This window comes from Eretmochelys imbricata, chromosome 10 (genome assembly GCF_965152235.1).
Source record: "Eretmochelys imbricata isolate rEreImb1 chromosome 10, rEreImb1.hap1, whole genome shotgun sequence".
Classification (NCBI taxonomy): Eukaryota; Metazoa; Chordata; order Testudines; family Cheloniidae; genus Eretmochelys; species Eretmochelys imbricata.
Genome location: NC_135581.1, coordinates 41,822,458 through 41,835,018, shown reverse-complemented (window position 1 = coordinate 41,835,018; position 12,561 = coordinate 41,822,458). Strand labels below are relative to the sequence as shown.

Below are 12,561 nucleotides of genomic sequence, written 5' to 3'. Positions count from 1 at the left end.
GAGCATGGTGCTAGTTGTGAGGCAGCAGCCATGCTGCTGATCAGCTGGCAAAGCACAACAGTGACCAGTGAGATGAGACTCACACCTCCCCTGTCCCCGATCCCTTTAGGAATACAGAGGGGACGTAGCCCCTCCCTACCATAATGGACCTGCGACTGGCTTTTGCTCCCACTAACACATCAGTGGGGTGGGAAGAATGCTGAGGGAAGTGAGGGTCCTTCCATAGCCAGATCACCAGATGCTTCACCTTGTCCAGAAGGAGTCCAAGAAAGGGAAAAGCAACCCTCCTGCCCTTGTGATTCTAATCCCTACAGGGAACTGCATTAGCAATACTGACCCTCCACCACTTCCTCTGCAATCCACTCAGGACAGGAGAAAACCATGGGGGAATCAGAACCTTCCACTGCACACAGCAAACTGCTCAGGACCTCAAAATCTAGACACTATAGGCCAGATCTCCAGCTGGTGCAAATCAACACAGCTCTTCAAATGGAGCTGTTCCAAAATACACCAGCTATGGACCTGGCCCAGTGTTCCTTCTTCTGCCCATGTCAACCTGGGATCTGTGTCTCAACAGGAAAACCTTTTGGTGGCTCTATGGTTGATCATTCACAAGTTCCAGCTCAGGCACACATTGTATCTGTGTATACCTCAGTAGATTAAATCTCCTCATTTTCTTTTGCTCCACGTATTAAAATATTCTATAAAATCAAGTGACCAAAAATCTATAGCTCTAAGAATACCTGGTTATCTTCTTTTTGTTTATCGCTAATCACAGTCAAACCTAAAGAAAGAAAGGCAAAGAAAGAAAGAAAAAGGAAAGCAATGACTTGTGAAAGTCTGATCAGGAACTGAATTGCAGGAGTGGCAGAAACGGCTTTGAGAAGAGATCCTCATAAATTGGAGGGCAGTTTGGATCTGACAGGTTCTAGCTCCCCGGGGAGCACAACAGATTCTTTCCTCCCACCAGCAGTCAGAGAGGGAGCAACGACAGCACTGGCTCCAAACACTAGTGGGTGTGGCAGAGAACCTGAGGACATCTGACGTGGCAAAGTCATGCGTCCGGGAATAGAGCTACACGGCTTCCTGAGAAGTCCAGACCCTCCCCCAGAGAAAGGAAAGAAGCTCAGAACAGACTCTCTAGAGGAAAGAGGAGAACTTTGGCTCAGAGTCTGAGACAATTCTTGGGGCAAAGATGGCTGGGAAGCAGAAATCAACCTGATGTCCTGGCTCAGGCGTCTTGGTGGCAAATGTGGAGAGCTCTTGGGTTGAAGGACCAGTGGAGGTGGGCTGGAGGTCTGAGGCATGAGCAGAGATCCATGAGAGCCAGAGGCCCTGGAAGGGCCACATTGGAAAGTTCTTGTGGCCTCTGGGCTCTGACTAGGAGGACTAAGGCCAGAAGGGGTGTAACAAGGGGTGGCTACACCAGGCTGCTGCAATGGAGACATGGAGGCAAAAGGTGACCTTTCCTGGTGCAGCTGGCCTATCGTCCCAGTTGCAGAACCTAATGCACTTGGTTGTATTTGGCACAGCCCTGAGAGGGAGCCTCCAGAGGCTTGTGCCAGCTGGCTTAAGCTAGAGGATGGAGAACTGGAAGAAGGAGGGGGTTGAAAGTGGTTCATTCCTCCCAAAGTTCCACTTCCCGTGAGGGGCTGTAACTGTCCCACCTGCGGTTGTCTGGGGGTGGGCTGGAATTGGTTGAGAAGATTGCTAGGTGAGTTTGATGAGAGCTGGGTGAAGGAAGTAGGTGGAGAGCTAGTGGTGGCCTGCTGGAAGTGGCCAAAGCCACTAGGCAGAGTGTTGCTGGAAAGTGGCTGCTGCTGAACTGCCCCTAAAGGAGACCCTGAAGGCGCCTGTTGAAACTGGTTCAATCCTGCTGATGATGTGCCACCCAAGCACTGTTGGCTTGAGCCAGGGGAAGGAGATCCAACTGAGGCCTGATGGAACTGGCCTAAGCCAGCAGAGGCTGTGAATCCTGCCAGCTGCTGGATTTGGAAGGAAGATGATGAAGGGGTTTCAGCTCCTGGAGTGTGCAGCTGGGATGGCGTGCTGGATGGAGAACCTACTGCAGAAGGACCAGCTGATGGTATAATAGACTGAAGCCTTTTCAGTTGTCTCGGCGTCTGGCTGGACGGCTGCCCCAAAGACCCCAAAACAGATACTGGAGGACGGAATATAGCAGTCGGGAGGCGCGGGTGGTGGGTCAGAGCTATTGCTACTGAAGTGGTGGCTGCTGCAGCTTGCAAGGGCGCCTGGATCAGTGGAGTCCAAATGACGGGGGTTGGTGTGGAAGCTGCTGCTGCGGCAGCCTGGACATTGTGAGCGCAGTGCGCCATCTCTCTGTCGTGCTGCACAATCTGCTGGATGATCTCGTTCTCCTGATAGTTGAAGACACCAGAGTTGAGGTCGTGCTGGACTTTATGTAGCAGGATGGAATTTTTCTTACCTGTAGAAAAAAAGGAGAGAGGAAGAATCAGTCTGATTGGTAAAAGCAAGGGGGAAACCTTTCAGCGGGTATCAATTGAAGGCCACTGCCTGCCCCTCCCAGTTCATTTTCAGGCCACATTGTCCCATTCTCATTAGTTCTCTCAAATGGAGGTGCCATGGCAGCTTTGTGCCAGCCAGTAAGCTGACATACACTACATCCTCTAGTCAAGTAGTGTCCCATAAGATCTTGCCTCATGGGGCATGAGGAGTCTTGCTCACCAGCGGTTGTAAGGGGCCAGGGTCAGGGCAGATTGGCAAACTGCTTTTTTTTGTCTGGAGGCTATTACCTTGTGCTTTAGAATCTCAACTTCCATTTAAAACAATTACTCTGTAGTGCTTGTGGTTGGAAAGAAAACTCCAAACAGAAGACCTGAGTGTAACTATGTCAGTGATGTCTGCCTGAGCCTGCAGAGAGCCTGAAACAATAGCTCTGCCTCATTCACCTCAATGGACTAGTTCACTCTGAAGTCTAATGGCAAAACATTAAATACAAACATTATTAACTATTTCACCCCTGAGCCAGTGCTGAGAGATGATTTTGTAAAGATCTGCTTTCAGTGGCATTTCATTTTGGTATCTCAAGTGGGTTGAGCTTGGTTTGTGGGTGGACCTTGCATGAGTACTCCGACTTTCCCCCAAATTATATTCCTGCTGCATGCTCCTCATGCTGCCACCATGCTGGATTCCTTTGAATTGTAGAATCGTAAGACTGGGAGGGACCTTGAGAGGTCATCTATTCCAGTCCCCTGCCCTCATGGCAGCACTAAATGTTATCTAGACCATCCCTGACAGGCTTTCAACAAACAGCTCCTGAAGTGGCAGCTGGGACTTTCTTCTCACCTGGAGGGAATCCAAAACAGAGGCCAAGGTTTAGTGGGGTTTCCTGGCTATTGCACATTCCTGCAGTTTTCTGGAGAAGCTCAACATGTTCTCAGGATGGAACTGTACCTGATAAAACCCAGCTGCAGAAAGGCAGAAGCCATGTATGCCACACATACAACTTTGGATTTTCTAGGGCAAATTTCCTCTGGTGAATGGTAAGTTGTTTTCTGCAGAAGACCTTTTATTAACACTTTGCTAGCTAATGCTCAGTGCTTCTGTAGCACCTTTGAACCTAGGGTCTTGACAGCGCTTGACTAATTTCAAGTGATTTTGCCTCTCAACAACTCAGTACGGTCACTATTATTGTCCCAATATTTTTTACAGCTGGGTAAACCAAGGCACGGAGAGGTGAAGTGGTTTGCCCTAGATCACACAGCAAGGCAGTGACAGCACCCAGAGTGCTGAATCCCAGTCTCCTCCGCTAATCATTGGACATCCCTCCTTCGTATCCAGTCCACATCTCATTGCACCTACTCGGCTAGTGAGTCATGGTGAGTCAGATCCTCAGCCCTCCTCCAGTGCAAAGCAGCCATCAAGCCTGACGATCTGTCCCCCTGAGGCATTGGGGAACCCTCCAATGGAGCAGAACTGTCAGAGAATACTCTAAATCATCCTCATCTCCTGTATCTTGTTGCAGGGGGCATTTCTAGCAGAAAGGAGGCATGGGTGAGCATTCCTACACCTCAGCAAGCCTTGGCTGCTGCAAAGGAGCTGGGAGTGGCCTGGCATAAGTTAGAGCATACCAGAGGCTGCTGTATTCTGTGCTGGGACCTGGACTAGCCTCCACCCAGCCCATATATTGGGGGAGTGCATAAGGTGACCTAAAGCCACCTCCACCTGGCTCAAGCACAGTGGATGATCTGAATAGAGTGAATAGAGACACTGCGCAGCACACTGTGCTGGGTGCATACAACTTCTAATCATTAGTCACTGTGCATTACCCTGCAGGACTGAGGGAGAGACAGTGGAACTTCCTCCTCACCCTGGAGGTTTTGCAAAGCTCTCCAACCATTGTTTGAGTTCACAAGAACATCCTTCCCCCATGTTCTCCATCATATAAGTCCATGTCCATTTCCCCTTTAAGGGTGACTGTGACATTTAAGTCATCTCTCGACCCTTTTGCCCCAAGCTCTCAAAGCACTTTACAAATGGTAAGGAATTAAGGATGAAATCCTGATTCCATTGAAGTCAATGTGAACTCTGTCAATGGAGCCAGGACTTCACCCTAAGTCTCGCAGTTTCCCTAGCAGGGAGGTAAGTAAAGCAAGTACTTCTAGCTGAGCGGCAGTCTCTGTGCACTAGGAACAGAAGAACTCTCCCTCCCCAAAGGCTCTGCTTGCCCAGGTGAGAGCTCTCTGGGCAGCAGATTGCCTGCCATTATAGTTTCATTTGTGCCTTGGAAGCGGAATTTCAAGCCAATCAAATTTAAGTTCCAGCTCATCTTTCAGCCTTGCAGTGTAATATTACCCAGCACTTTGCCTTTTCCAAGTGTTGCAAAATTCAGTGACACGAGTTTGCCTGGCCCCAGAATCCACCTGGCACTGAGGGGAAACTTCACGTGATTAAAGAACAGCTCTGAGCCATGAGTGAGGGTGTTGTGTGGAGCCCTTTCACCAGATCACGGCACCTTCTCAATGGGAGAGAACGTCTGATGCATCAGAATTTAGTTGTATCCTCAAAGCCTAATGAAAACAAACTACTCTGTTCCAGCATTGCTTCATCAGGAGTTGCTGCTCATAGGGGTTTGTATCCTTAACAAACTGGCTTCAATTAAATCCACCACTTGACTTTTCAAGGGTACTCCACCAGGGGCAGCCCTAGACTAGCTGACAGCAACTGGCACCCTCGGCGAACCATGCAATCCACGCCCCCCACCCCCAAGCCCCAAGAGCAGATCTAGGCTGAGATTTTTGGTAAACTGGGAAACATTTTGCCCCTTTTTTTTCTTTTAATGTTTTTAAGTGTTTTTTTAAAACAGAGGCTTAATTATTCAGTTTGTCTGTCCGTCCATCTGTTCAACCAATGTTTCTGAAATCAGATAAAATAGAGACATGAAATTTTCAGAATAGATTTGTACATGACAGCTCGATGATATTTCAGTCCAATTTCAAATAAAAATGCATTAAAAATGTTAATTATAATTTTATTATTACAAATCCAAAATCATCCATTATGCTATCCTGCTTTAACTGCCATTACCACCACATCCAATATAGAAAGAAATAAGAAAACTCTTCAATGAACTTTAACTTGTATTTACAAAACACTCCGAATAAAAAACACTCTGTGCTCTTAAAACGTGACTTTTCTTGCTTTAACTTTTGAAAATTCAGTCACTAGTTCTTTTAGATCCAGTTTTCAGGCTATTTCATGCTGTATTGACATCGTGGCAAGTCCAACAAGTCTCTCTTGCACCATTGTTGAACGCAGATATGTTTTTATCAATTTTAACTTTGAGAAGCTACGTTCCCCACTAGCTACGGAAACCGGCAAAGTTAAAAGAATGCGTAGAGCTATAAAAATGTTTGGAAAATTGTCTTATTTTCACAAACAAACTTCAGTACTTCTTCAGGAGAGGAATGTTTCTTAAGTCGTCTGGAAAAAGCCTGAAGCTCACTACATAAATCTGTAGCATCAATGTCTTTTGAATTTTCATGAGTCAATGGCAACTCCAGCTTTATACAAAATTCTCTTATCTGTTTTGCTGTTCTCTTTTGCAAGCTGTGGATATCATATAGAAAGCCAAATACTGACTCTAGCTGCTGCATCTGTTGAAATCTTTCGTCAACCAAATGAATAGCAGTATCAAGGACTGCAAAGTAGAAATTCACTTTGAACCTTTGTTTTGGGTTCTGAATGGGTGTGTCTCGTCCTTCATATGAAAACTGCTGTTTCTTTTGCCGAATGCGAACTGGCTCTGGTGCAAATTCTGTCAGAAAGTCTATTTCTTCAGAAAGCTCAAGAGAATCTACCGTGTTCTTTCAAACCCTTCATCACTTCTGAATTCCTCCAGAATATTTTTAGTTTGCTGCAGTTTTTGAATAGCAGAATGCATGTTCAGGTTCTTTTCCTGAAGCTGCTTACTAGTGAGGTTAATCTCGAAAAGGATATTATACCACAAAATGAGTGAAGTCACAAATTTGAACTTGGAAAGGCCATTTGCAAGAGCTTCTGCATCTGAACATACCATATTGCCAGATAATCTAGTAAAGGTGGTATCATCAGAAATTTCAATTAGGGCATCATAAATGTTTCCAAGTTCATAGCGAAGAGGCTTCAAAGCATCAATGCGACTCTCCCCATCTTGTCTGACTAAGTGGTTTCACAGTTAGAGAATTCACACGGCGAGTTAGAATCTCCCAACAGCGTGTTGAGCCTGAGAAAAACACATAAACATGTTGCACCAGGTCAAAGAAACTGCCTGACTCCAAACAGCATCTATCAGCATCATTGACAATCAAATTCAGAGAATGCACACTGCAAGGAACGAAAAAGGCCCTAAGATTGATTTCCATCATTCTCCTTTGCACACCATTGTCTTTACCCTTCATATTACTCCCATTATCATAGCATTGGCCACATAAGTTTTCAACAGATAATGACATTTTTCAAGCTCTTGTAGAATAGTTTCAGTCATAAATGCTCCAGTCATCTCCTTCAGTGGTACGAAACCCAAAAAATGTTCCTTTATAAGCACTTCAACATTATCTTCATCTGCAGACTTTTTCATATCCACAAAATGAATGACCATCGTCATTTGTTCAACATGACTCACATTTGGTGTACAGTCCGGTATTATTGAAAAGTATTTTGCAGAATGGGCAGCTTCTGCAATTTTCTTTTTAATGGCATTTGCTAGGATTTGAATCAGTTCATTCTGCATATTTTTTCCTCAGTAATGAACCTGTGTTTCATCATCAGTTATTTTACGTAGATGCTCCTTCATGACTGGATCAAAAAGCTAGGTATTCAACATATTTTAAAAAGTTTCCATTACTTGGAGTGTATAAATTTTCATTTCTACCATGGCCGCGGAATGCTAAATTTTGCCCACAAGAACTCTCACTGAAGCAATCAGACGCTGTAATATTTGTTGCCAATATATTCTTCTTTTTCCTTGATCACATGTAAATTTTCTTCATCGATAGTTTTTCCTTTTTTCAATCATAATTCAAGTTCTTTCCAATTTTGAAAACATCCCAAATGTTCTGTACTTCTTTCATGAGAAGAGAGAATTGAAGATATGTTTTTTCCAGTCATTCGAACCATTTTCAGTAAGTGATGTACCAATTGCTTGATTTCTAAACAACTTGCAGCAAAAGCAAAACACAGAGTCCTTCGAAACTGAATATTATAACCAATTTCGATGAATTTCTTCCCCATTAATTAGTTTCCTCTTGTAATGCTGAGCAGAGAGTTTTCTGTTATTTCCATCCTTAGGGAAGGGAAATTCATGAACTTGTTCGGGTCCATGTTCCACGAGAATTTGCCGCACACTTGTCATCACATCTGGGCCATGAAGCTGGGTCCCCATATTGTAACTTGTTTGTAACTTCCTCATCCTTTCTTCCTTCTACTTCATTTACTTCAATTTCTGCATGTGTCTCTGAAGGTGAATAAATTTTCTCCACTTCCATATCAGTCTGATGCTGTGAGCTGCCTTCATCTAGAAGTAAGTTTCCATCATCTTGAGTTTCCAAACTGCTTTTTTGTGGATGTGAGCTACCCTCATCTTGAAGTAATATACCTTCATCTTGATGTTCCAAACTGCTTCCAAGCGGATGTGAGCTAACCACCTCTCCAAGTAAAATTCCTTCATCTGGATGCTGTGAACTGCTTCCATCTTTATTTGGATTAATGAGAAGATATTTCAGGAAGGATCCCTGCTGTTTTGCTTGGTCCTTTTCCTTCTCAGCCTTTCATTTATGATACTCAGCTCCTGAAAAGAGGTTTTCTTTTTCCTCTTTCTGCCATGGGGCATTTGAATATTGTTATGTACTAACTGTGCTCCCGACTGCAAGCATTATAGCGTTAAGGATGGCTGTCACACCACATGGTTGGAGATTTAAACCACAATGCAGCCATCCCAACATGCCTTTTCACTGCTTAAAGGTTCAATGATTAGTAACATACACTCACTTACCTATTATAACAGTTAGTTACAGTGTTTACACGGAAACAAAATGACCTTTTTCGACGTTATAACTCGACACCGGTTGTTTGGAACTCGACACGGTTACCCGCTTGGAGTGTGACTTCATCACTTTCGTAGTCTATTAAGCATTAACGCTGTTACTTTTCTTTTATGAATCTTATTTATTCATGTGAACCATTTATAACAAAGAAAAGTTCATAATTATACAGCCCGATAATAATGCTAAGATTTAATAACTCTTGAAGATATTCACATTTTGGATATATAATGCTGAAAGACGATATTCTTTACTCTTTGGCACCAAGAAACACAATTTTCCACAGTATTCGCTTGATTCTTAACCGTCTACCTGCGACGTGTCTTAAAAGGACATGTATCAATTCGCGATATCTCCACTCTACATGAATTTCCGGCTATGTGACCTTGATGTATATTCGAGTTAGGTGTCACTAGCATTGCAGCTCTTGCCACTGGTGGATGTGTTTCATTATGGCTGAATTATTGCTTATCAAAATTGCGGAGTGGGTCATCTTGACCCTATGTCGCAAATTGAAAATTTTTTTGCTAAAATATTATTTATTTTTGCAGTAAATAAAAGATTTCACATATTAATAAATTCTCAGAAATGTAGAGAAATGAATTATAATTCCTATTCCCTCCATACATGCATGGGAATTGAAATAATGACATCTTCGTATTTTATTTGTATTTTTTTCATTTTTCATTTTTTTTCGTTTTATTATTTTTTTAATTTGATTTTTTTTCCAAGAATTTGGGGCCCCATTTAACTTGGCACCCTAGGCGACCACATAGTTCACCTATATGGACGGGCCGCCCCTGCACTCCACACTCCCAGCTGATCCCATCCTGAAGATATTAGAGCAGCTGCCTGTGGGTTTCCCTTTCGCTTTTGTTTCTTGGTGCTGGCAAGATTTGGAGGGCTCCGGTTAGTCAGTAGTAACCTGCGTGCATGTTGGGTATACAGCACTGAGGAGTGCACGTATGCATAGCAGCTTGTCTTGAGACTGGGGTTCAAGGTGAGTCTACAGTGGCATCCTAAGGCGCCAGCCAGTTTGGATTAAATCAAAAGCGATATTAACCCTCCTCCCAAACAAAACTTTCCTCAAGCTCCACACCAATCAGTTAACTTCCTTTCTCATTCTGTTTCAGTGCCCCAGGCTCCTGCCTGCACTTTCAGCTCCCATCCAAAACCAGGACTGACAAACACCCTTCCTCCCAGTGGGTTTACAGAATTTGAATTAGATACAGGCATAGCATGGCAGATTGGATCTGTAAACACAGTCCACCCTGAACTCTGGCACCACAGCCACATCACATCTTCAGAATTAAAGAATGTAGGCAAAATGAATGCCAGTCAACAAAGTTTATGAAAGATAGGGCTTGTCAAATAAACTTGTCATCATTCTTTGTTGAGATCATTATTCCAGATTAACTTTCACATGTAGACAAATTCTAAGGATTTGACTTAGACCCACATGATATTCTGATACAAATATTTAGCACTATACAAAATCAATGCAACTGGTTAACCAACAGACTGCAAAAAGTAATTGTAAGTGGGGAATCGTCATCCAGTGGGGATGCTTCTAGTGCGATCCTGTAGGGAATCTGTTCTCAGTCCTATGCTATTCAATAGCTTTATCAATGATTGGGCAGAAAATATAAAATCACTGCAGCTAAAATTTGCAGAGGACACAAAAATTGGTGGAGTGCTACATAATGATGAGGACATGTCATTAATACAAGCCAACCTGGATCGCTTGGTAAGGTGAGCCAATGTGCAGTTTAACACAGCCAAATGCAAGGTCATACATCGAGGAACAAAGAATATAGGTCACCCTTATAACTGGGGGACTGTACCCTGGAAAGCAGTGACTGAAAAAGAGTTAGGGGTCATGGTAAGTAACCATCTAACATGAACGCTCAGCGCAATGCTGTAGCTAAGAGGAAGAATGGGATCCTAGGATGCAAAAGCAGGGGAATATCAACCAGAAGCAGGGAGCTGGTATTATGTCTGGACATGGCACTAGTGAGACCATTACTGGAGACTGTGCCCCATTTTGGTGTCCACACTTCAAAAAGGATGTTGAAAAACTAAAAGGGGTACAGAAAAGAACTACAAGAATGATTCAATATCTGGAAAACCTGCCATAGAATGAGAGTGACTGCTACACATATAACCAGGATAGACAAGCTCTGATTCTCCCTGCAGCTCATATAGCTATTTACACCAGTGCAAAATAGCTGTGAAAAGCTACAATTTGAATTTGGCAGTGTTTTGCACTGGTGTAAATAGCTATATGAGCTGCAGGCAATGGAGCATCAGACCCTGTATGATTCCGTCATCATTCAAACCATATATCTGAGGACTGTTTTATGCAGGACAAGAGTGTGGCCACTTCTGGGATGCAATGGGACAGCTCTTCAGCAGTGCACAGCAACACTATACAACAGTTCTGGCGAGGAAGTAAACAAGAACCTACCCAATTGAAATTGCAGGGTAGGAAACAAAATGGAATTACCCAAGCTAGACTTTGGCTAACACGTTAAGAATCAAAAGGGTAGGTCTGAGAGGGCAACACCTCAGGTTTGCAATAATGAGTTTTCTGGAGTCACAGGTGCAAATTCCAGCCAGGGGTACAAAGAGCTCTCCCACACAACTGCAAGGCCAGGGTGCGGAGAGAGAGATATGGGGGCCTTCAAGGCGACAGTCAAACGCCAACCCTGTGGCTGAAAGTTAGTAGCTCTGTGGATATCGTACAGTGGATTTCTTTAGCAAGAAACTGGACTGAGGAAGCCTGCAAGTGAGAAGAGATGGAAGGAGGAGGGGAGGAAGCAGGAGTGGTTACTGCAGCCTCCCTAAGAGTACTAGACCAGCATCTGCTCTGTGATCCATCATCACAGCAAACCCCTCACCTCACTCCTTCATCCTGTGTCATCTGCACTTGGCTTCCAATTTGCCCTTCTATGCTTGAGCCGCCTCTGATCTCAGAGACACTGCCCTCACTCCACAGCAGAATGTTGGGATGTTAATGATTGTTGCCCAGGTAGATTGAGAGGCGGGAGACGGCCCTAACTGTTCAATGTCTGCACTCCGTGACAGCAGTATAGCGAGAGTGCCTTCTTTGCAGTGCATTCAATACATCCTTACCCTCTGTGAGCTGAGGGCCCCCTGTATTCATACCCTACATGCTACTGCAATAATACAGGTATACAATATGCCTTGTGAGGTATCACATGAAAGCTAATAACATGCTGGTTATTATTATCATTGTAAAATGCATGTGTTAACCTTCTATGTGATGTTATGAATTCCCTCTGTATAATGTTACTAGAACATTGTTTAAGACAAAGACAGCCTAACCTAGGTAAAGGTGATAGACCGGTCTGCCCCAGACAAAGGAAGGGAGGTTTACCTCAATTTACGTATTAGCTGTAAACAAAGCTGCTATCATGCTAAACCAGTGGGCCTTATCATGAGGTAAAACAAAAGAGACAGAGAATTAACATGGCCCTGCACCCCAGAAAGACACAGGAGACTGAGTCCCCAGGAGGCCTTCCTGACATGTAACACAAAGACATCCCTTTGGGGAGACAAGGAACACAGATAGACTCCATCTCGATCTTTCACCTTAAGGCAACAAAGAAACTGAACTCTTTGATGTCTGTGATGGGTCCTGGCCAGGCTGGAAAGGAGACTGAGAATGAGAGAAACCATCTTGCACAAAGATGGTATCGTGCTAGATTAAGTTTTAGATTTTAAGTACGTATTTTCACTTTTATTTGCTTGTAGACAGCACTACCATTATCTTTTACTTGGTGTCTCTTAACCCATGCTCTTTTGTTAATAAACTTGTTTTACTTTTACCATAAACCAGTTCAGGGGGGTGTTTGAAGGGAAGGGTGTATTTACCCCAGTTCAATTAATAAGCTGTGATGTACTGAGTCTTTAACAGAGCAGTGAACTTAATATCTTCTGTGAATGCACCATGATAGGGACTGTGCACTGCAGAGAA

The 12,561-nt window shown here is 43.8% G+C and overlaps 1 protein-coding gene across 2 annotated transcripts in view; it reads right to left on the bottom strand.

Annotated features, from left to right (window-relative positions):
• Positions 1–893: 893 nt before the first annotated feature.
• Positions 894–12,561, bottom strand: part of HCN4 (hyperpolarization activated cyclic nucleotide gated potassium channel 4) — a 162,430-nt gene continuing 150,762 nt past the window's right edge. The window contains exons 8-9 of one of the 2 annotated variants that reach the window (XM_077828630.1): positions 1,864–2,446; positions 894–1,788 (exon numbers count right to left, since the gene is read on the bottom strand). In XM_077828630.1, coding sequence (XP_077684756.1) covers positions 894–1,788; positions 1,864–2,446 — 1,478 coding nt within the window. Of the gene's footprint in view, positions 2,447–12,561 lie in introns of both variants that reach the window. The other variant, XM_077828629.1, reaches the window with a different exon arrangement.